The sequence below is a fragment of the Ranitomeya imitator genome, chromosome 2 (assembly GCF_032444005.1).
Source record: "Ranitomeya imitator isolate aRanImi1 chromosome 2, aRanImi1.pri, whole genome shotgun sequence".
Taxonomy (NCBI): domain Eukaryota; kingdom Metazoa; phylum Chordata; class Amphibia; order Anura; family Dendrobatidae; genus Ranitomeya; species Ranitomeya imitator.
This window is the reverse complement of record NC_091283.1, coordinates 370553385-370575329: the sequence shown is the minus strand read 5'-3', so window position 1 is coordinate 370575329 and position 21945 is coordinate 370553385. Positions and strand designations below refer to the sequence as shown.

At 42.9% G+C, this 21945-nt stretch overlaps 1 protein-coding gene across 1 annotated transcript in view; it reads right to left on the bottom strand.

The window, feature by feature from the left end:
- Positions 1–2058: 2058 nt before the first annotated feature.
- Positions 2059–21945, bottom strand: part of LOC138666598 (zinc finger protein 665-like) — a 91225-nt gene continuing 71338 nt past the window's right edge. The window contains exons 10-11 of the mRNA XM_069754797.1: positions 18169–19038; positions 2059–3531 (exon numbers count right to left, since the gene is read on the bottom strand). Of these exons, the coding sequence (XP_069610898.1) occupies positions 2402–3531; positions 18169–19038 (2000 nt within the window). The 3' untranslated portion in view covers positions 2059–2401. The remainder of the gene's footprint in view (positions 3532–18168; positions 19039–21945) is intronic.

The following is a 21945-nucleotide window of genomic DNA, read 5'->3' as shown; positions in this document are numbered from 1 at the left end:
CGGATCTGCACTTCAGATGGAGGGAGCCTGAATCTAGCTGGTCTCCCACTGATGTTTCACTCCTGTTGCTATGACTTCTTTTCTCACTCACTACAGCACAATTCCTTTCGTGTCCTTTCTTAGGAGGCTGCCACATGGGTTGCAGGCGCAGCTCCGTGTCCTTCTTTCCTTCCTCCTCAGACTTCAGTCTGGATCTGACCAGGGATCAACCCAGCCAGCTCGACCTGGAGACCTTTCCTCGTCGGTCCCCTGCCAGGAACTCTCCTCTCCTCCGACTGACTATCTCCTTCTCCCTTCAGTAAGCTCCTGTCTCTGCCTAACTTCCTAACCAACCCAACCCAACCATTTTACCATATGTAAGGAGTGGCCTAGTGAACAGAACCCTTAGCTCCCCCTGGTGGACTGGCGTGTGAAGTGTGTGTGTGTGGCTGTGATACCTGGCAGGGTGAACTCCCTTGGTGCCATCAGACGTAACATCACTCCCCCTGGTGGAAGAACGACATTACTGCAACAACCAGGACTCTGGGGCACTGCAGTTACACTTGATGTTATCAATCTGTATACTTCAATAAAGCACAGTAGAGGTATACGACCCAACAGGTCTCTATTAGAGCAATCAAGTACAGATCCATTAGTGATCAATTTTTTGTTGGAATTATTGGAATTGGTATTAACATAAAATGTATTTCTATTTGAGGACACGTTCTATTTGCAAATTCAGGGTACACAGATGGGGTCCAATTTGGCCTTACCCTACGCTAATGCCTTTATGTCATTTTTTGAATCTGACTTGGGTTTATTCCAACCCCCTGTAGCGCACATTTTATCGCACATATTACGCCCAGTGTCAGAAAGGAGTTAAACCCAATTTTTGCAAGCATAACAGGAAAAAATGGACCCCAAAATTTGTTGTGTAATTTCTCTTGAGTTTCGGCACACTACTGAGCTCGAAACAAAAGGAGCGCCATTTGACTTTTGAAAATGAAAAATTTGCTGGAATTAGGGGACACCATGTCACGTTTGGCGAGTCCGTGATATGCCTAAACAATGGAAACCGCTCACAAGCAACCCCATTTTGGAAACATTAGCCCCTCAGGGATTTTATCTGTATGTGTGATAAGCACTATGAACTCCCTGGTGCTTCACAGGAGTTTATAAAGTTGATCCGTGAAAATAAAAAAAATAAAAAAATTTACATTTCACACAAGTGTTTTTTTTTAGCCCTAATTTTTGCATTTTCACAAGGGTAACTTGAGAAATTACACCATAAAATTTGTTGTGCAATTTCTCCTGAGTACGCCAATACCCCATAAGTGGGGTAAAACTATTGTTTCAGTGCAAGGCAGGGTTCAAAATGGAAGGTGCGCCATTTCACTTTTTGAATGCAAAATTTGCTGGAATCATTAGCGGTTGCCATGTCACATTTGTAGAGCCTCTGATAGGCCTAAATAGTGGAAACCCCCCACAAGTTACCCCATTTTGGAAACTATACCACTCAGGAAATTTATCTAGATGTGTGGTGAGCACCTCGAACCCCAAGGTGCTTCAAAGAAGTCTATTATATTGAGACATAATAAGAAAAAATCTAATCTAATGTTCTTTTATTCCCTTTTTTATTTTCACATGGGTAAAAGGAGAAATATACCATACAATTTGTTGTGCAATTTCTCCTGAGTACGCAGATACGAGATACCCAACATGTGAAGGAAAACTACTGTTTGTACGAAGGGCAGGACTCGGAAGGGAAGAAGAGCCATTTTACTTTTGAATTTAAAATTTGCTGGAATCATTAGGGGATGCCATGTCTGGTTTGGAGAGTCCCTGCTGTGCCTAAAGAGTGCAAACACTCAAAAGTGGCACATTTTTTTTGCAAACAAAATCACTGATGTGTGAATTAGAATTGGAAGAAGCCACACTTGCAAGAAGACATCCAGTCTGCATGGGTCAATATTCCTACATTTAAATTTTTTGTGACCACTAATAGCAGCACTAAAGGCCAGTGGATGTCCAATGTAATAATAGATGGGTGTCTTTAATAAGGTGCACCAATCAGTTTATAGATGCTTTATTTCCATTGTTTGCTTTTTGATAACAGATATTTATTGGTAATTACTTACATTTAGAAATTCATCATTTAGTGCATTAAATTGTTTTCCATTTCTCATGTATGATGATATGTGAATTTACATTGACTGTTACTCATACAATTTGCAAAGCAAATTATTAAAAACAAAGTGTCTACCTACCCGTGTGATTTTTCTGAATAAAAAAATAAACATGTAAGAAAATCTTCCCCACATTCTGAAAATGAAAATTACTTCTCCCCTACGTGACTTCCCAAGTGTGTAACTAGATTTGATGTGTTCATAAAACATTTCCCTTATTCTGATCATAAAAATGGCTACTCCCCTGTGTGATTTGTCAGGTGTCTAGTAAGAATTTTTTTTTGTTGAAAGCATTTTTCACATACTGAACATGAAAATGGCTTTTCCCCTGTGTAAGTTTTCAAATGTGTAGCAAGATTTGTTTTCCGTTTATAACATTTCCCACATTCTAAACATGTAAATGGATTCTCACCTTTGTGAATTCTCTGATGTCTAACAAAATGTGATTTTTGTGTAAAACATTTCCCACATTCTGAACATGAAAATGGCTTCTCCCCTGTGTGAATTCTCTGATGTCTAGTTAGATCAGATTTCCTTATGCAACATTTCCCACATTCTGAGCATGAAAATGGCTTCTCCCCTGTGTGAATTCTCTGATGTGTTGTTAGATCAGATTTTGTTATGCAACATTTCCCACATTCTGAGCATGAAAATGGCTTCTCCCCTGTGTGAATTCTCTGATGTCTAGTTAGATCAGATTTCGTTGTGCAACATTTCCCACATTCGGAGCATGAAAATGGCTTCTCCCCTGTGTGAATTCTTTGATGCTGAGCTAGAGCCGATTTGTCAGAAAAACGTTTTTCACATTCTGAGCATGAATATGGCTTCTCCCCTGTGTGAATTCTCTGATGTTTAGTTAGATCAGATTTCGTTACGCAACATTTCCCACATTCCGAGCATGAAAATGGCTTCTCGCCTGTGTGAACATTCAGATGTGTAGCAAGATTTGTCTTCCGATTAAAACATTTACCACATTCTGAACATGAAAATGGCTTCTTCCTTGGGTGCATTTTCTGATGCTGAGCAAGACATGATTTGTCAGAAAAACTTTTTTCACATTCTGAGCATGAAAATGGCTTCTCCCTTGTGTGAATTCTCTGATGTTTAGTAAGATCACATTTCGATATACAACATTTCCCACATTCCGAACAAGATAATGGCTTCTTTCTTGCATGTGCTCTTGGATGTTCACCATCCCTTTTGTTATTTTTATTTTTCTTAAGAAGGAGAAGAGTTATGTCTGGTGTAATGGGATGCTCTTCAAAAGTATCAGGTATGATACTAGGATCAATTGCATTAAAATCTGAAAATATCTGGTATTTCTCCGAGATCACGGTCCAGTTAACTGCCAAAAAAATTAAATGTATATTTATTTTTCAATAGACATTGAATCATTGCTAAAAAAGAATCTTGGGTTGCTCCTGAACTGCTTCCTGCCTCATCCAATGCTTAGAAATCCAGCTGCCTCACTTCTTTGCATGACCTAGATTATTTTTTAATTTCATAACCTGTAAAATGCCAGTCAGTGACTAATTCCTGTTTCCTAGGGAGTCCCTGTATGTCTGACTACAAGACATTCCTTGGATTCACTGCCTGTTTCGGCCATTATCGGCTTTCCACAGTATGCACAACCTTGCTGGTAAGCATAATCATGACAGAGTAACTGAACAATACTATTGAAGGGGTTGTTGCCTTTCAAATAAAATATGCCAATCACTATATTTGGCTTTAAAAAAAATATCTGCAGTGGACTCACCTTCCTGGGGTCCACTAGTGAGTCTCTGACACTGCTCCTGATGTCTGGCATTGGCTGCAGCACTGACATTACATTGACAGCGTGGCCACTAGTCAGCTTACTGATTGGTTGCTGTGCTGTTGACATGATGTCAGCCTGGCAGGCAATGCTAAATCTTGGGATCAGTGGCGATGACCTTTCACAATATGCCTTACTTACCACAATCCTTAATATTGAAATTGTAACACCCAGAAGGCAAAGTTGTGAAGTTATGGAAATCACAGGATGGAAAAACATGTTAGTAATTTAGAAATGATTAAAAAAATGGAAACAAAATTTTCAAAACATCTCTATCTTCAGTATTGAGTATGAGTGGCTTGTGTAAAGATGCACTTACACGCTTTGTTTGCTATCTGTGAGGTTATTAATGGTTGTATAAGAAATTTTCGGCAGCACTGAATGCACTTGGGTAAGAAAATCCTCAAGATCTTCTACTGCAATTGCCAACTAATGATGTCTCAAATGTGTTCAATGGCAGAGAAGTCCAGAGACGTTGCAGAACACGAGAGCACGTTTAGACCATGCTGGCAGCTCACAGTACCACAAGCAATATGCAGCCTGGGGTTGTCGTGTGTGTTGAAAAACAGCTCCTGTGATACTTTGGACTGGCCATACCACTTCAACGCCGAGCTATTTGTGTACCTGGGATGAATTTTAGAGGGGTCCGGACACTGTACATTCTGCCTCACCATAATCATGGGAGTAGGACCAGTGTGACATTCCCTTAAGGCTTCTTCATTGCATGGTACCCATATATAACAATGACAAACATTAGCATGTCAGGGGAACAAAAGCGGTGTTATAAAAATACTAGATGGTGGCCGGATTCTAACGCATCGGATATTCTAGAATATGCATGTCCACGTAGTATATTGCCCAGCCACGTAGTATATTGCCCAGCCACGCAGTATATTGGCCAGCCACGTAGTATATTGCCCAGCCATGTAGTATATTGCACAGCCCACGTAGTATATTGCTCAGTGACGTACTATATTGCCCAGACACGTAGTATATTGCCCAGTTACGTAGTATATTGCTCAGTGACGTAGTATATTGCCTAGTGACGTAGTATATTGCGCAGCCTCGTGGTATATTGCCCAGTTACGTAGTATATTGCCTAGTGACGTAGCATATTGCGCAGCCGCGTAGTATATTGCCCAGTGACATAGTATACAGCACAGGGCCACGTAGTATATTGCACAGCGATGTAGTATACAGCACAGAGCAACGTAGTATATTGCCAAGTTACGTAGTATATTGCCCAGTGACGTAGTATACAGCACAGAGCCACGTAGTATATTGCACAGCGAAGTAGTATACAGCACAGAGCCACGTAGTATATTGGCCAGTCACGTAGTATATTGCCCACCTACGTAATATATTGGCCAGTCACGTAGTATATTGCCCAGCCAGGTTTGTCACAGGTTAAAAAATAAAAAATAAACATATACTCACCTTTCCTAGGGAGCCTTTGTAGTCCACGGCAGCTTCCGGTCCCAGGGTTGGTATCTGCGCAGGACCTGTGATGACGTCGCGGTCACATGACCGTGACGTCATGCAGGTCTTTGTAGCGCAGGCGCGCAAGGCCTGTGACGTCGCAGTCACATGACCGTGACGTCATGGCAGGTCCTTGTCGTGCAGGGCCTGTGATGACATCACGGTCACATGACCGTGACGTCATGGCAGGTCCTTCTGCCACCGGAACCTGCAACGGCGGAAGGCGGCCGCGTGAGCGGCATCAGAGGGTGAGTATAGCAGATTTTTTTTTATTATTGTTATTTTTAACATTACATTTTTTACTATTGATGCCGCATAGGCAGCGTCAATAGTAAAAAGTTGGGGACACACAGGGTTAATAGCGGCGGTAACGGAGTGCGTTACCCGTGACATAACACGGTCCGTTACCGCCGGCATTAAACCTGTGTTAGCGGTGACCGGAGGGGAGTATGCGGGCGACAGGCACTGACTGCGGGGAGTAAGGAGCGGCCATTTTCTTCCGGACTGTGGCCGTCGCTGATTGGTCGCGGCAGCCATGACAGGAAGCTGGCGAGACCAATCAGCGAATGAATAAATGTAACAGACAGAAGGACAGACAGAAGTGACCCTTAGACAATTATATAGTAGATATTAATCATACAAAATGGTCAGTGATATAGTAATTCATACACCACCCCTGACCCATAAACAGGACTGAATAGGACTTACTGTAACAATACTAAAGCAGGGTTGGACAAACCAAAAAATGACACAATCATGTAGTCCATAAGTACAAAATGCAATAACTTTATTGATCACATGAACAAATGAAGGCAGATGAGCTAAAAAGGTGGATTGAAAATGTGCTACCGGGGTTGCCTCATAATAATACACTGACACTGTGCCCTTAAATAAGGCGATTGAGGGATGGTATATAAAAAAAAGTCTGCTAATTTACCTGGTAGAGCACAGCAGTAGGTTCTCCTAGTCAGCCCGCCCGCCCCACGCACGTTTCGGATAAAAGCTCCTTCCTCCGATGGCACATTTCCAATCCATTTTATGGATATGCTAAGTGCATTCTATTAGTGGGTGCTCTGTACACATTTATCCCACACTATTGTCTCAGTATATATACATGCAGAGTATTTACTTTGCTACATGATTAACAGTGGATCTGGTTGTTACTATGCTACATTTAACAACAGTTTTGATTGCCTAATTACTTTGTATTTATTGGTCTTACTGCTCTCTGCACTGCATGGTTTTTTGTTTGCCCACTTTTTTATCTCGTCTTCCTTCACTTGTTCATGTGATCAATAAAATTATTGCTTTTTTTACTTATAGTTCGTCCAGCTCTGCTATTGCATGGTACCCATAGTCCCCAGAACTCTCTCTGGCTATCATTGCATTCAAGACAAAATCTGGAATCATCACTGAAGAGGACAGACCTCCATTCTAGACTCCATTGCCATCTTGTTCTGCACCTTGATAAGCCAGTGGCTTATAAAAATTCAACACATTGTAAAAAATAAAAAAAAGTGGTTGTATCGTTTACCTTACAGGGTTAATCAATGTTACAATGGGGATAACAAATATGCTAATTTTTATAATTCATTTATTTTTAAGAACACATGTGTGATTTGGAGTGAGTACCTTTTAAGAACCTTTTTTAACCCTTTTCACGATCTTCCATTTTTTTGAGATTTAGTTTTACTCTTTTTCTTCCCAGAGCCATATACAGTGGGGCAAAAAAGTATTTAGTCAGTCAGCAATAGTGCAAGTTCCACCACTTAAAAAGATGAGAGGCGTCTGTAATTTACATCATAGGTAGACCTCAACTATGGGAGACAAAATGAGAAAAAAAAATCCAGAAAATCACATTGTCTGTTTATTTAACAATTTTTTTGCATATTATGGTGGAAAATAAGTATTTGGTCAGAAACAAAATTTCATCTCAATACTTTGTAATATATCCTTTGTTGGCAATGACAGAGGTCAAACGTTTTCTGTAAGTCTTCACAAGGTTGCCACACACTGTTGTTGGTATGTTGGCCCATTCCTCCATGCAGATCTCCTCTAGAGCAGTGATGTTTTTGGCTTTTCGCATGGCAACACGGACTTTCAACTCCCTCCAAAGGTTTTCTATAGGGTTGAGATCTGGAGACTGGCTAGGCCACTCCAGGACCTTGAAATGCTTCTTACGAAGCCACTCCTTCGTTGCCCTGGCGGTGTGCTTTGGATCATTGTCATGTTGAAAGGCCCAGCCACGTTTCATCTTCAATGCCCTTGCTGATGGAAGGAGGTTTGCACTCAAAATCTCACGATACATGGCCCCATTCATTCTTTCATGTACCCGGATCAGTCGTCCTGGCCCCTTTGCAGAGAAACAGCCCCAAAGCATGATGTTTCCACCACCATGCTTTACAGTAGGTATGGTGTTTGATGGATGCAACTCAGTATTCTTTTTCCTCCAAACACGACAAGTTGTCTTTCTAGCAAACAGTTCCAGTTTGGTTTCATCAGACCATAGGACATTCTCTCAAAACTCCTCTGGATCATCCAAATGCTCTCTAGCAAACTTCAGACGGGCCTGGACGTATACTGGCTTAAGCAGTGGGACACGTCTGGCACTGCAGGATCTGAGTCCATGGTGGCGTAGTGTGCTACTTATGGTAGGCCTTGTTACATTGGTCCCAGCTCTCTGCAGTTCATTCACTAGGTCCCCCCGCGTGGTTCTGGGATTTTTGCTCACCGTTCTTGTGATCATTCTGACCCCACGGGGTGGGATTTTGTGTGGAGCCCCAGATCGAGGGAGATTATCAGTGGTCTTGTATGTCTTCCATTTTCTAATTATTGCTTCCACTTTTGATTTCTTCACTCCAAGCTGGTTGGCTATTGCAGATTCAGTCTTCCCAGCCTGGTGCAGGGCTACAATTTTGTTTCTGGTGTCCTTTGACAGCTCTTTGGTCTTCACCATAGTGGAGTTTGGAGTCAGACTGTTTGAGGGTGTGCACAGGTGTCTTTTTATACTGATAACAAGTTTAAACAGGTGCCATTACTACAGGTAATGAGTGGAGGAAAGAGGAGACTCTTAAAGAAGAAGTTACAGGTCTGTGAGAGCCAGAAATCTTGATTGTTTGTTTCTGACCAAATACTTATTTTCCACCATAATATGCAAAAAAATTGTTAAAAAAACAGACAATGTGATTTTCTGGATTTTTTTTTCTCAGTTTGTCTCCCATAGTTGAGGTCTACCTATGATGTAAATTACAGACGCCTCTCATCTTTTTAAGTGGTGGAACTTGCACTATTGCTGACTGACTAAATACTTTTTTGCCCCACTGTATTTATATTTTTCTGTCAGTAAAGCCATTTGAGGGCTTGTTTTTTGTGGGATGAGTTGTACCTTTGAATTAACCTATTATTTTTAATATATCATTCTAGACAACAGGCAAACAAATTCCAAATGTAACGACATTGCAAAAAAAGTACAATTCCACAATTCCGTTTTGTGTTTTTTATATACCATGTTCACTAAATACTAAAACTGACCTGGCAATATGATTACTTAGGTCATTACGGAGTACGGAAATACCAAACATGTATGGGTTCTTTTTTATTTAAAGTGGTGAAAAAAAATAGCTTATGTCGCCATTTTCTGAGACCCGCAGCGTTTCCATTTTTTTTTATTTGGCTCTGGGTTGGGGCTTGTTTTTTGCTCCGCAAGCTGATGTTTTTATTGATACAATTTTGGGGTAGGTACAATGTTTTTATTGCCTGTTATTGCAATGTTGCAGTGGCCAAAAAACGTAATTCAGGCTTTTAGATTTTATTCCTGTTAGGACATTTACCGATCAGACTAATTTACTTTATATTTTGATAGATCGGACATTTCTGAAAGCAGCGATATCAAATATGCATGTATTTTTGTTTTGTTTTCAGGGGGACAATTTGAACTTTTGTTGTTTATTTTTTGTAAACTTTTTTTTGTATCTTTTTACTGGCTTCAGTAGTTCCCTTAGGAGACTTGAAGCTATGATCATCCGATCGCCTGTGCTACACATAGCAGGGATTCAGCACGATCTCCTATGAACGCCAGCCACGATGTGGATGGATTGATCCATATACAAGTGTTTATGACAAAATTAGAATATCATCAAAAAGTTAGTTTATTTCAGTTCTTCAAAACAAAAAGTGAAACTCGTATTATATGGAGCCATTACAAACACTGATCTATTCAAGCATTTATTTCTGTTAATGTTGATGATTATGGCTTACAGCCAATGAAAGCACAAAAGTCACTATCTGAGTAAATTAGAATACTTTATAACACCAGCTTGAAAAATGATTTCTAAAATCCGAAAGGTTGGCCTATTGAAATGTAGGTTCAGTAAATGCACTCAATACTTGGTCAGGGCTCCTTTGGCATCAATGCAGTGAGACATGGAGGAGATCAGCCTGTGGCAGTGCTGAGGTGTTATGGAAGCCCAGGTTGCTTTGATAGCAGCCTTCAGCCTATCTGCATTGTTGGATCTGGAGTCTCATCTTCCTCTTGATGATACCCCATAGATTCTTTATGTGGTTAAGGTCAGGCGAGTTTGCTGGCCAATCAAGCACAGTGATACTGTTGTTTTTAAACCAGGTATTGGTAGTTTTGGCAGTGTGGACAGGTGTTAAGTCCTGCTGGAGAATGAATTTTCCATCTTCAAAAAAGTTGTCAGCAGAGGGAAGCAAGAAGTGCTCTAAAATTTCCTGGTAGACGGCTGCGCTGACATTGGTCTTGATAAAACACAGTGGACCTACACGAGTAGATGACATGGCTCCCCAAACCATCACCGATTGTAGAAACTTCACCCTAAACCTCAAGCAGCTTGGATTATGTGCCTCTCTGTTATGACCTGGTGGTTAGGACAACAATGGACCTGATGATTAAGAGCACCCGGAAAGACCTGATAGCTACAAAAACACAGGACAAGCTCTGGGAAGTGGAAACTCTGCTGACCGCAATCCCTAAGCCTATCACACACACTAGAAATAGCCGTGGATTGCTCCTAACGCTCCCTATGCAACTCGTCACAGCCTCAGAACTAGCTAGCCCTAAAGGTAGAAAAATAAAGCCTACCTTGCCTCAGAGAAATTCCCCAAAGGAAAAGGCAGCCCCCCACATATATTGACTGTGAGTTAAGATGAAATCACAAACACAGAGATGAAATAGATTTAGCAAAGAGAGGCCCGACTTACTGAACAGACAGAGGATAGGAAAGGTAACTTTGCGGTCAGCACAAAACCTACAAAAAGCCACGCAGAGAGTGCAGGGAAAAAAAAACCTTCCGCACCGACTCACGGTGCGGAGGCGCCCCTCTGCGTCCCAGAGCTTCCAGCAAGCAAGGCAATATTCACAATAGTAAGCTGGACAGAAAAAATAGCAAACAAGAAAATAGCAAGAGGAACTTAGCTTCTGCTGGAGAAAACAGGTAACCAGAAAGATCCAGGAGCGAACAGACCAATAGTACAACATTGACAGCTGGCATGGGGCAAAGATCCAAGTGGAGTTAAATAGAGCAGCCCACTAACGAATTAGCCTCGTCACCTGTGGAAGGAAACTCAGAAACACCCACAGCCACCAGAGGAAGTCCATGGACAGAACCAGCCGAAGTACCATTCATGACCACAGGAGGGAGCTCGACAACAGAATTCACAACAGTACCCCCCCTTGAGGAGAGGTCACCGAACCCTCACCAGAGCCCCCAGGCTGACCAGGATGAGCCAAATGAAAGGCACGAACCAGATCGGCCGCATGAACATCAGAGGCAAAAACCCAGGAATTATCCTCCTGACCATAACCCTTCCACTTGACCAGGTACTGGAGTTTCCGTCTCAAAATGCGAGAAACCAAAATCTTCACCACATACTCCAACTCCCCCTCAACCAACACCGGGGCAGGAGGATCAACGGATGGAACCACAGGCGCCACATATCTCCGCAATAACGACCTATGGAACACATTATGGATGGCAAAAGAAGCTGGAAGGGCCAAACGAAATGACACAGGATTGATAACCTCAGAAATCTTATACGGACCAATGAAACAAGGCTTAAAGGGACTCTGTCACCTGAATTTGGCGGGACTGGTTTTGGGTCATATGGGCGGAGTTTTCAGGTGTTTGATTCACCCTTTCCTTACCCGCTGGCTGCATGCTGGCTGCAATATTGGATTGCAGTTCATTCTCTGTCCTCCATAGTACACGCCTGCGCAAAGCAATCTTGCCTTGCGCAGGCGTGTACTATGGAGGACAGAGAATGAACTTCAATCCGATATTGCAGCCAGCATGCAGCCAGCGGGTAAGGAAAGGGTGAATCAAACACCCGAAAACTCCACCCATATGACCCAAAACCAGTCCCGCCAAATTCAGGTGACAGGTTCCCTTTAAACTTAGGAGAGGAAACCTTCATAGGAACATAACGAGATGACAACCAAACTAAATCCCCAACACGAAGTCGGGGAGCCACACAGCGCCGGCGGTTAGCGAAAAGTTGAGCCTTCTCCTGGGACAATGTCAAATTGTCCACCACATGAGTCCAAATCCGCTGCAACCTATCACAGTATCTACACCAGGACAGTCCAAAGACTCAACCTGCCCTGAAAAGAAACGAGGATGGAAACCAGAATTGCAGAAAAACGGCGAAACCAAAGTAGCCGAGACGGCCCGATTATTAAGGGCGAACTCAGCCAACGGCAAAAAGGACACCCAATCATCCTGATCAGCAGAAACAAAGCATCTCAGATATGTTTCCAAAGTTTGATTAGTTCGTTCGGTTTGGCCATTTGTCTGAGGATGGAAAGCCGAGGAAAAAGACAAATCAATGCCCATCCTAGCACAGAAGGATCGCCAAAACCTCGAAACAAACTGGGAACCTCTGTCCGAAACGATGTTCTCCGGAATACCATGTAAACGAACCACATGCTGGAAAAACAATGGCACCAAATCAGAGGAGGAAGGCAATTTAGACAAGGGTACCAAATGGACCATCTTAGAAAAGCGATCACAAACCACCCAAATGACCGACATCTTTTTAGAGACGGGGAGATCCGAAATAAAATCCATAGAAATATGCGTCCAGGGCCTCTTCGGGACCGGCAAGGGCAAAATCAACCCACTGGCACGAGAACAGCAGGGCTTAGCCCGAGCACAAGTCCCACAGGACTGCACAAAAGAACGCACATCCCATGACAGAGACGGCCACCAAAAGGATCTAGCCACCAAATCTCTGTTACCAAAGATTCCAGGATGCCCAGCCAACACCGAACAATGAACCTCAGAGATAACTCTATTAGTCCATTTATCAGGGACAAACAGTTTCTTCGCTGGGCAACGGTCAGGTCTATCAGCCTGAAATTTTTGCAGCACCCGCCGCAAATCAGGGGAGATGGCATACAAAATTACCCCCTCTTTGAGAATACCCGCCGGCTCAGAAACACCCGGAGAGTCAGGCACAAAACTCCTTGACAGGGCATCAGCCTTCACATTCTTAGAGCCCGGAAGGTACGAAACCACAAAATCAAAACGGGAGAAAAATAACGACCATCGAGCCTGTCTCGGATTCAACCGTTTGGCAGACTCAAGATAAGTCAAATTCTTGTGATCTGTCAAGACCACCATGCGATGCTTGGCTCCTTCAAGCCAATGACGCCACTCCTCGAATGCCCACTTCATGGCCAACAACTCTCGATTACCAACATCATAATTGCGCTCACCAGGCGAAAACTTTCTAGAAAAGAAAGCACATGGCTTCATCACCGAGCCATCAGAACTTCTTTGCGACAAAACAGCGCCTGCTCCAATCTCAGAAGCATCAACCTCAACCTGAAACGGGAGCGAAACATCTGGCTGGCACAACACAGGGGCAGAAGAAAAACAACGCTTCAATTCCTGAAAAGCTTCGACAGCCGCAGAAGACCAATTGACCACATCAGCACCCTTCTTGGTCAAATCAGTCAACGGTTTAGCAACACTAGAAAAATTAGCAACTCGTCACAGCCTCAGAACTAGCTAGCCCTAAGAAAGGAAAATAAAGCCTACCTTGCCTCAGAGAAATTCCCCAAAGGAAAAGGCAGCCCCCCACATATATTGACTGTGAGTTAAGATGAAATCACAAACACAGAGATGAAATAGATTTAGCAAAGAGAGGCCCGACTTACTAAACAGACAGAGGATAGGAAAGGTAACTTTGCGGTCAGCACAAAAACCTACAAAAAGCCACGCAGAGAGTGCAGGGGAAAAAAAACCTTCCGCACAGACTCACGGTGCGGAGGTGCCCCTCTGCGTCCCAGAGCTTCCAGCAAGCAAGGCAATATTCACAATAGTAAGCTGGACAGAAAAAATAGCAAACAAGAAAATAGCAAGAGGAACTTAGCTTCTGCTGGAGAAAACAGGTAGCCAGAAAGATCCAGGAGCGAACAGACCAATAGTACAACATTGACAGCTGGCATGGGGCAAAGATCCAAGTGGAGTTAAATAGAGCAGCCCACTAATGAATTAGCCTCGTCACCTGTGGAAGGAAACTCAGAAACACCCACAGCCACCAGAGGAAGTCCATGGACAGAACCAGCCGAAGTACCATTCATGACCACAGGAGGGAGCTCGACAACAGAATTCACAACACCTCTCCACTCTTCCTCCAGACTCTGGGACCTTGATTTCCAAATTAAATGCAAAATTTTCTTCCATCTGAAAAAAAACAGCTTGGACCACTGAGCAACAGTCCAGTTCTTTTTCTCCTTGGCTCAGGTAAGACGGTTCTGGCACTGTCTATTGGTCATGAGTGGCTTGACACAAGGAATGCAACACTTGTAGCCCATGCCTTGGATATATTTGTGTGTGGTGGTTCTTGAAGCAATGGCCCCAGCAGCAGTCCACTCCTTGTAAATCTCCTCTAAATTTTTGAATGGCCTTTTCTTAACAATCCTTTGAAGGCTGCAGTTATCCCGGATGCTTTGGCACAATTTTCTAACATATCTTTTCCTTCTACTCAACTTTCCATTACTATGCTTGGATACAGCACTCTGTGAACAGCCAGCTTCTTTCGCAATGACATTTTGTGGCTTACCCTCATTGTGGAGTGTGTCAATGACTGCCTTCTGGACATCTGTCAAGTCCGCAGTCTTCCCCATGATTGTGGAGTCTACTAAAACAGAATAAGGGGCCTTTTTAAATGCTTAGGAAGCCTTTGCAGGTGTTTTTTGTTAATTATTCTAATTTACTGAGATAATGATTTTTGGCTTTTCATTCATTCTTGGTGGTAAATGACAATACACAGTCCTTTCAGCAGAAACAGCTCAAACACAATTCTGGCACAGTTCTAAGGCGCACATGACCCGAATTTCAGGCTTAAGTAGATCCTGTTCATGACGCCAAGATTTGGATCGCCCCACGTAAGGGCAATGGGGTACTCGGTACCGGGTCTTTCAGTTCCCTCAGCGAGGATGTCACGGTGGCCCAACCTATGAGGGGCGCCCAATAAAAGGCAGAGTCAGTAGATAACGGTAGTGTTCGTGACGCCACCTGTGGTATTCGGTCAGTGACCGACGCTGCTTAGGGGTCCGCTGGGATGATGTTATGGCAGCTAGACGGTATACCTTCCCACAGGTGAAGTATATCCCCAGGGCTTCCCAGAAGTGTAGATGTTGACGGTGGATAGTGCAAGGCACGGCGAATAACGAGGACACATTGGGTGCAGTCTCTTTACCTTTACTGAAGGCTTCAGCATCCACAGTCCAGAGTGCCGGATGACAGGGTAGCAGGGTTCGGTCGGTCTGATGGCAATTCCAGAGTCCCCTTATCCAGGTGGAAATCAGTAGCCTTGCCCTTGCACACAGTAACGTAGTAGGTCCCTACTTGCATTAGCTACCATAAGGTCCTCACTGTTGTTACTTCTCTCTCTCTGTCCCCCAGATGGATAGGACAAACCCGTATGATGGTGATGGCCTGAGGCTATTTTATAGGGACCCTAGTGACGCCCTTCCTCTGCAATTGCCACTGTGTCTGCTTAGCTGTTTGGGTCGGACAGCCAACTTGGAATCGACTGCCCTGCTGGTCTCTGAAGTAAAGCGTAGAGTCTTTTACTCCCTCGGTGTTCCGGCTACCGGATCTGCGCTTCAGATGAAGGCAGCCTGCTTCTAGCTGGTCTCCCACTGATGTTTCACTCCTGTTGCTATGACTTCTTTCTCACTCACTACAGCACAATTCCTTTCGTGTCCTTTCTTAGGAGGCTGCCGCATGGGTTGCAGGCGCAGCTCCGTGTCCTTCTTTCCTTCCTCCTCAGACTTCAGTCTGGATCTGACCAGGGATCACCCCAGCCAGCTCGACCTGGAGACCTTTCCTCGTCGGTCCCCAGCCAGGAACTCTCCTCTCCTCCGACTGACTATCTCCTTCTCCCTTCAATCAGCTCCTGTCTCTGCCTAACTTCCTAACCAACCCACTAGTTTTACCCTATGTGAGGAGTGGTCTAGTGAACAGAACCCTTATCTCCCCCTGGTGGACTGGCGTGTGAAGTGTGTGTGTGTGGCTGTGATACCTGGCAGGGTGAACTCCTTTGGTGCCATCAGACGTAACATCACTCCCCCTGGTGGAAGAACGACATTACTGCAATGACCAGGACTCTGGGGCGCTGCAGTTACACTTGATGTTAACAATCTGTATACTTCAATAAAGCACGGTAGACGTATACGAGCCAACAGGTCTCTATTGGAGCAATCAAGTACAGATCCATTAGTGATCAATTTTTTGTTGGAATTATTGGAATTGGTATTAACAGAAAATGTCTTTCTATTTGAGGATACAGAAAATGTCTTTCTATTTGAGGACACGTTCTATTTGCAAATTCAGGGTACACAGATGGGGTACAATTTGGCCTCACCCTACGCTAATGCCTTTATGTCATTTTTTGAATCTGACTTGGGTTTATTCCAACCCCCTGTAGCGCACATTTTATCGCACATATTACGCCCAATGTCAGAAAGGAGTTAAACCCAATTTTTGCAAGCATAACAGGAAAAAATGGACCCCAAAATTTGTTGTGTAATTTCTCTTGAGTTTCGGCACACTACTGAGCTCGAAACAAAAGGAGCGCCATTTGACTTTTGAAAATGAAAAATTTGCTGGAATTAGGGGACACCATGTCACGTTTGGCGAGTCCGTGATATGCCTAAACAATGGAAACCGCTCACAAGCAACCCCATTTTGGAAACATTAGCCCCTCAGAGATTTTATCTATATGTGTGATAAGCACTATGAACTCCCTGGTGCTTCACAGGAGTTTATAAAGTTGATCCGTGAAAATAAAAAAAATAAAAAAATTCACATTTCACACAAGTGTTTTTTTAGCCCTAATTTTTGCATTTTCACAAGGGTAACAGACGAAATTACACCATAAAATTTGTTGTGCAATTTCTCCTGAGTACGCCAAAACCCCATTAGTGGGGTAAAACTATTGTTTCAGCGCAAGGCAGGGTTCAAAATGGAAGGTGCGCCATGTGACTTTTTGAATGCAAAATTTGCTTGAATCATTAGCGGTTGCCATGTCACATTTGTAGAGCCTCCGATATGTCTAAATAGTGGAACCCCCCCACAAGTTACCCCATTTTGGAAACTATACCACTCAGGAAACTTATTTAGATGTGTGGTGAGCACCTCGAACCCCCAGGTGCTTCAAAGAAGTCTATTATATTGAGACATAATAAGAAAAAATCTAATCTAATGTTCTTTTAGTCCCTTTTTTATTTTCACATGGGTAAAAGGAGAAATGTACCATACAATTTGTTGTGCAATTTCTCCTGAGTACGCAGATACCCAACATGTGGAGGAAAACTACTTTTTGTATGAAGGGCAGGACTCGGAAGGGAAGAAGAGCCATTTGACTTTTGAATTTAAAATTTGCTGGAATCATTAGCGGATGCCATGTCTGGTTTGGAGAGTCCCTGCTGTGCCTAAAGAGTGGAAACACCCAAAAGTGGCACATTTTTTTTGCAAACAAAATCACTGATGTGTGAATTAGAATTGGAAGAAGTTAACAGAGATTCAATTTTTTGCCACACTTGCAAGAAGACATCCAGTCTGCATGGGCCAATATTCCTACATTTAAATTTTTTGTGACCACAGATAGCGGCACTAAAGGCCAGAGGATGTCCAATGTAATAATAGATGGGTATCTTTAATAAGGTGCACCAATCAGTTTATAGATGCTTTATTTCCATTGTTTGCTTTTTGATAACAGATATTTATTGGTAATTACTTACATTTATTAGTCATCATTTAGTGCTTTAAATTGTTTTCCATTTCTCTTGTATGATGATATGTGAATTTACATTGACTGTTACTCATACAATTTGGAAAGTAAATTATTAAAAACAAAGTGTCTACCTACCCGTGTGATTTTCCTGAGTAAAAAAATAAACATGTAAGAAAATCTTCCCCACATTCTGAAAATGAAAATTACTTCTCCCCTACGTGACTTCACCAGTGTGTAACTAGATTTGATGTGTTCATAAAACATTTCCCTTCATCTGATCATAAAAATGGCTACTTCCCTGTGTGATTTGTCAGGTGTCTAGTAAGAATTTTTTTTTGTTGAAAGCATTTTTCACATACTGAACATGAAAATGGCTTTTCCCCTGTGTAAGTTTTCAAATGTGTAGCAAGATTTGTTTTCCGTTTATAACATTTCCCACATTCTAAACATGTAAATGGATTCTCACCTTTGTGAATTCTCTGATGTCTAATAAAATGTGTTTTTGTGTAAAACATTTCCCACATTCTGAACATGAAAATGGCTTCTCCCCTGTGTGAATTCTCTGATGTCTAGTTAGATCAGATTTCGTTATGCAACATTTCCCACATTCTGGGCATGAAAATGGCTTCTCCCCTGTGTGAATTCTCTGATGTGTTGTTAGATCAGATTTTGTTATGCAACATTTCCCACATTCTGAGCATGAAAATGGCTTCTCTCCTGTGTGAATTCTCTGATGCTGAGCAAGAGCCGATTTGTCAGAAAAACGTTTTTCACATTCTGAGCATGAATATGGCTTCTCCCCTGTGTGAATTCTCTGATGTTTAGTTAGATCAGATTTTGTTACGCAACATTTCCCACATTCCGAGCATGAAAATGGCTTCTCGCCTGTGTGAACATTCAGATGTGTAGCAAGATTTGTCTTCCGATTAAAACATTTACCACATTCTGAACATGAAAATGGCTTCTTCCTTGGGTGCATTTTCTGATGCTGAGCAAGACATGATTTGTCAGAAAAACTTTTTTCACATTCTGAGCATGAAAATGGCTTCTTCCTTGTGTGAATTCTCTGATGTTTAATAAGATCAGATTTCGATATACAACATTTCCCACATTCCGAACAAGATAATGGCTTCTTTCTTGCATGTGCTCTTGGATGTTCACCATCCCTTTTGTTATATTTATTTTTCTTAAGAAGGAGAAGAGTTATGTCTGGTGTAATGGGATGCTCTTCAAAAGTATCAGGTATGATACTAGGATCAATTGCATTAAAATCTGAAAATATCTGGTATTTCTCCGAGATCACGGTCCAGTTAACTGCCAAAAAAATTAAATGTATATTTATTTTTCAATAGACATTGAATCATTGTTAAAAAATAATCTTGGGTTGCTCCTGAACTTCTTCCTGCCTCATCCAATGCTTAGAAATCAAGCTGCCTCACTTCTCTGCATTTTTAATTTCATAACCTGTAAAATGCCAGTCAGCGACTAACTGACCAATACCATTGAAGGGGTTGTTGCCTTTCAAATAAAATATGCCAATCACTACATTTGGCTTTAAAAAAAAATATCTGCGGTGGACTCACCTTCCTGGGATCCACTGGTCTCTGACACTGCTCCTGATGTCTGGAATTGGCTACAGCACTGACATTATATTGACAGCGTGGCCACTAGTCAGCTTACTGATTGGTTGCTGTGCTGTTGACATGATGTCAGCCTGGCAGGCAATGCTAAATCTTGGGATCAGTGGCGACGACGTTCCACAATACGCCTTTTTTACCACAATCCTTAATATTGAAACTGTAACACCCAGAAGGAAAAGTTGTGAAGTTATGGAAATCACAGGATGGAAAAACATGTTAGTAATTTAGAAATGATTAAAAAAATGGAAACAAAATTTTCAAAACATCTCTATAGTCAGTATTGAGTATGAGTGGCTTGTGTAAAAATGCACTTAGACGCTTTGTTTGCTATTAGTGAGGTTATTAATGGTAGTATGAGGAATGTTCTGCAGCACTGAATGCACTTGGGTAAGAAAATCCTCAAGATCTGCTGCTGCAATTGCCAACTAATGATGTCTCAAATGTGTTCAATGGCAGAGAAGTCCAGAGACGCTGCAGAACACGAGAGCACGTTTAGACCACGCTGGAAGCTCACAGTACCACAAGCAATATGCAGCCTGGGGTTGTCGTGTGTGTTGAAAAACAGCTCCTGTGATACTTTGGACTGGCCATACCACTTCAACGCCGAGCTATTAGTGTACCTGGGATGAATTTTAGAGGGGTCCGGACACTGTACATTCTGCCACACCATAATCATGGGAGTAGGACCAGTGTGATATTCCCTTAAGGCTTCTTCATTGCATGGTACCCATATATAACAATGACAAACATTAGCATGTCAGGGGAACAAAAGCGGTGTTATAAAAATACTAGATGGTGGCCCGATTCTAAAGCATCGGATATTCTAGAATATGCATGTCCACGTAGTATATTGGCCAGCCACGTAGTATATTGCCCAGCCACGCAATATATTGGCCAGCCACGTAGTATATTGCCCAGCCACGTAGTATATTGCACAGCCCACGTAGTATATTGCCCAGACACGTAGTATATTGCTCAGCCCAGTGACGTAGTATATTGCCCAGTTACGTAGTATATTGCCCAGTGACGTAGTATATTGCCTAGTGACGCAGTATATTGCGCAGCCGTGTAGTATACTGCCCAGTGACATAGTATACAGCACAGGGCCACGTAGTATATTGCCAAGTTACGTAGTATATTGCCCAGTGACGTAGTATATTTCCCAGTGACATAGTATACTTCCCAGTGACGTAGTATACTTCCCAGTCACGTAGTATACAGCACAGAGCCACGTAGTATATTGCACAGTGAAGTAGTATACAGTGTTATGAAAGGCAATTCAGTACCACAATGGACATAGCGGTCAGAGCACATACAGTGATCTGACAATAACTCAAAATCATAGAACGAGCTCTGAGACGTGGGTACTCTGCAGACCGCAATCCCTAATCCTCTCCAAACAATACTAGAGGCAGCTGTGGATTGCGCCTAACTCTGCCTATGCAACTCGGCACAGCCTGAGAAACTAACTAGCCTGAAGATAGAAAATAAGCCTACCTTGCCTCAGAGAAATACCCCAAAGGAAAAGGCAGCCCCCCACATATAATGACTGTGAGTTAAGATGAAAAGACAAACGTAGAAATGAAATAGATTCAGCAAAGTGAGGCCCGACTTTCTTAACAGAGCGAGGATAGGAAAGATAACTTTGCGGTCTACACAAAACCCTAAAGAAAACCACGCAAAGGGGGCAAAAAGACCCTCCGTACCGAACTAACGGCACGGAGGTACACCCTTTGCGTCCCAGAGCTTCCAGCAACAAATTAGACAAGCTGGACAGAAAAAATAGCAAACAAATAGCAAAGAAGAACTTAGCTATGCAGAGCAGCAGGCCACAGGAATGATCCAGGGAAAAGCAAGTCCAACACTGGAACATTGACAGGAAGCCAGGATCAAAGCATTAGGTGGAGTTAAGTAGAGAAGCACCTAACGACCTCACCAGACCACCTGAGGGAGGAAACTCAGAAGCCGCAGTACCACTTCCCTCCACCAACAGAAGCTCACAGAGAGAATCAGCCGAAGTACCACTTGTGACCACAGGAGGGAGCTCTGCCACAGAATTCACAACAGTACCCCCCCCTTGAGGAGGGGTCACCGAACCCTCACCAGAGCCCCCAGGCCGACCAGGATGAGCCACATGAAAGGCACGAACAAGATCGGGAGCATGGACATCAGAGGCAAAAACCCAGGAATTATCTTCCTGAGCATAACCCTTCCACTTAACCAGATACTGGAGTTTCCGTCTAGAAACACGAGAATCCAAAATCTTCTCCACAATATACTCCAATTCCCCCTCCACCAAAACCGGGGCAGGAGGGTCAACAGATGGAATCATAGGTGCCACGTATCTCCGCAACAATGACCTATGGAATACGTTATGTATGGAAAAAGAATCTGGAAGGGTCAGACGAAAAGACACAGGATTAAGAACCTCAGAAATCCTATACGGACCAATGAAACGAGGTTTAAACTTAGGAGAGGAAACCTTCATAGGAATATGACGAGAAGATAACCAAACCAGATCCCCAACACGAAGTCGGAGACCCACACGACGTCTGCGATTAGCGAAACGTTGAGCCTTCTC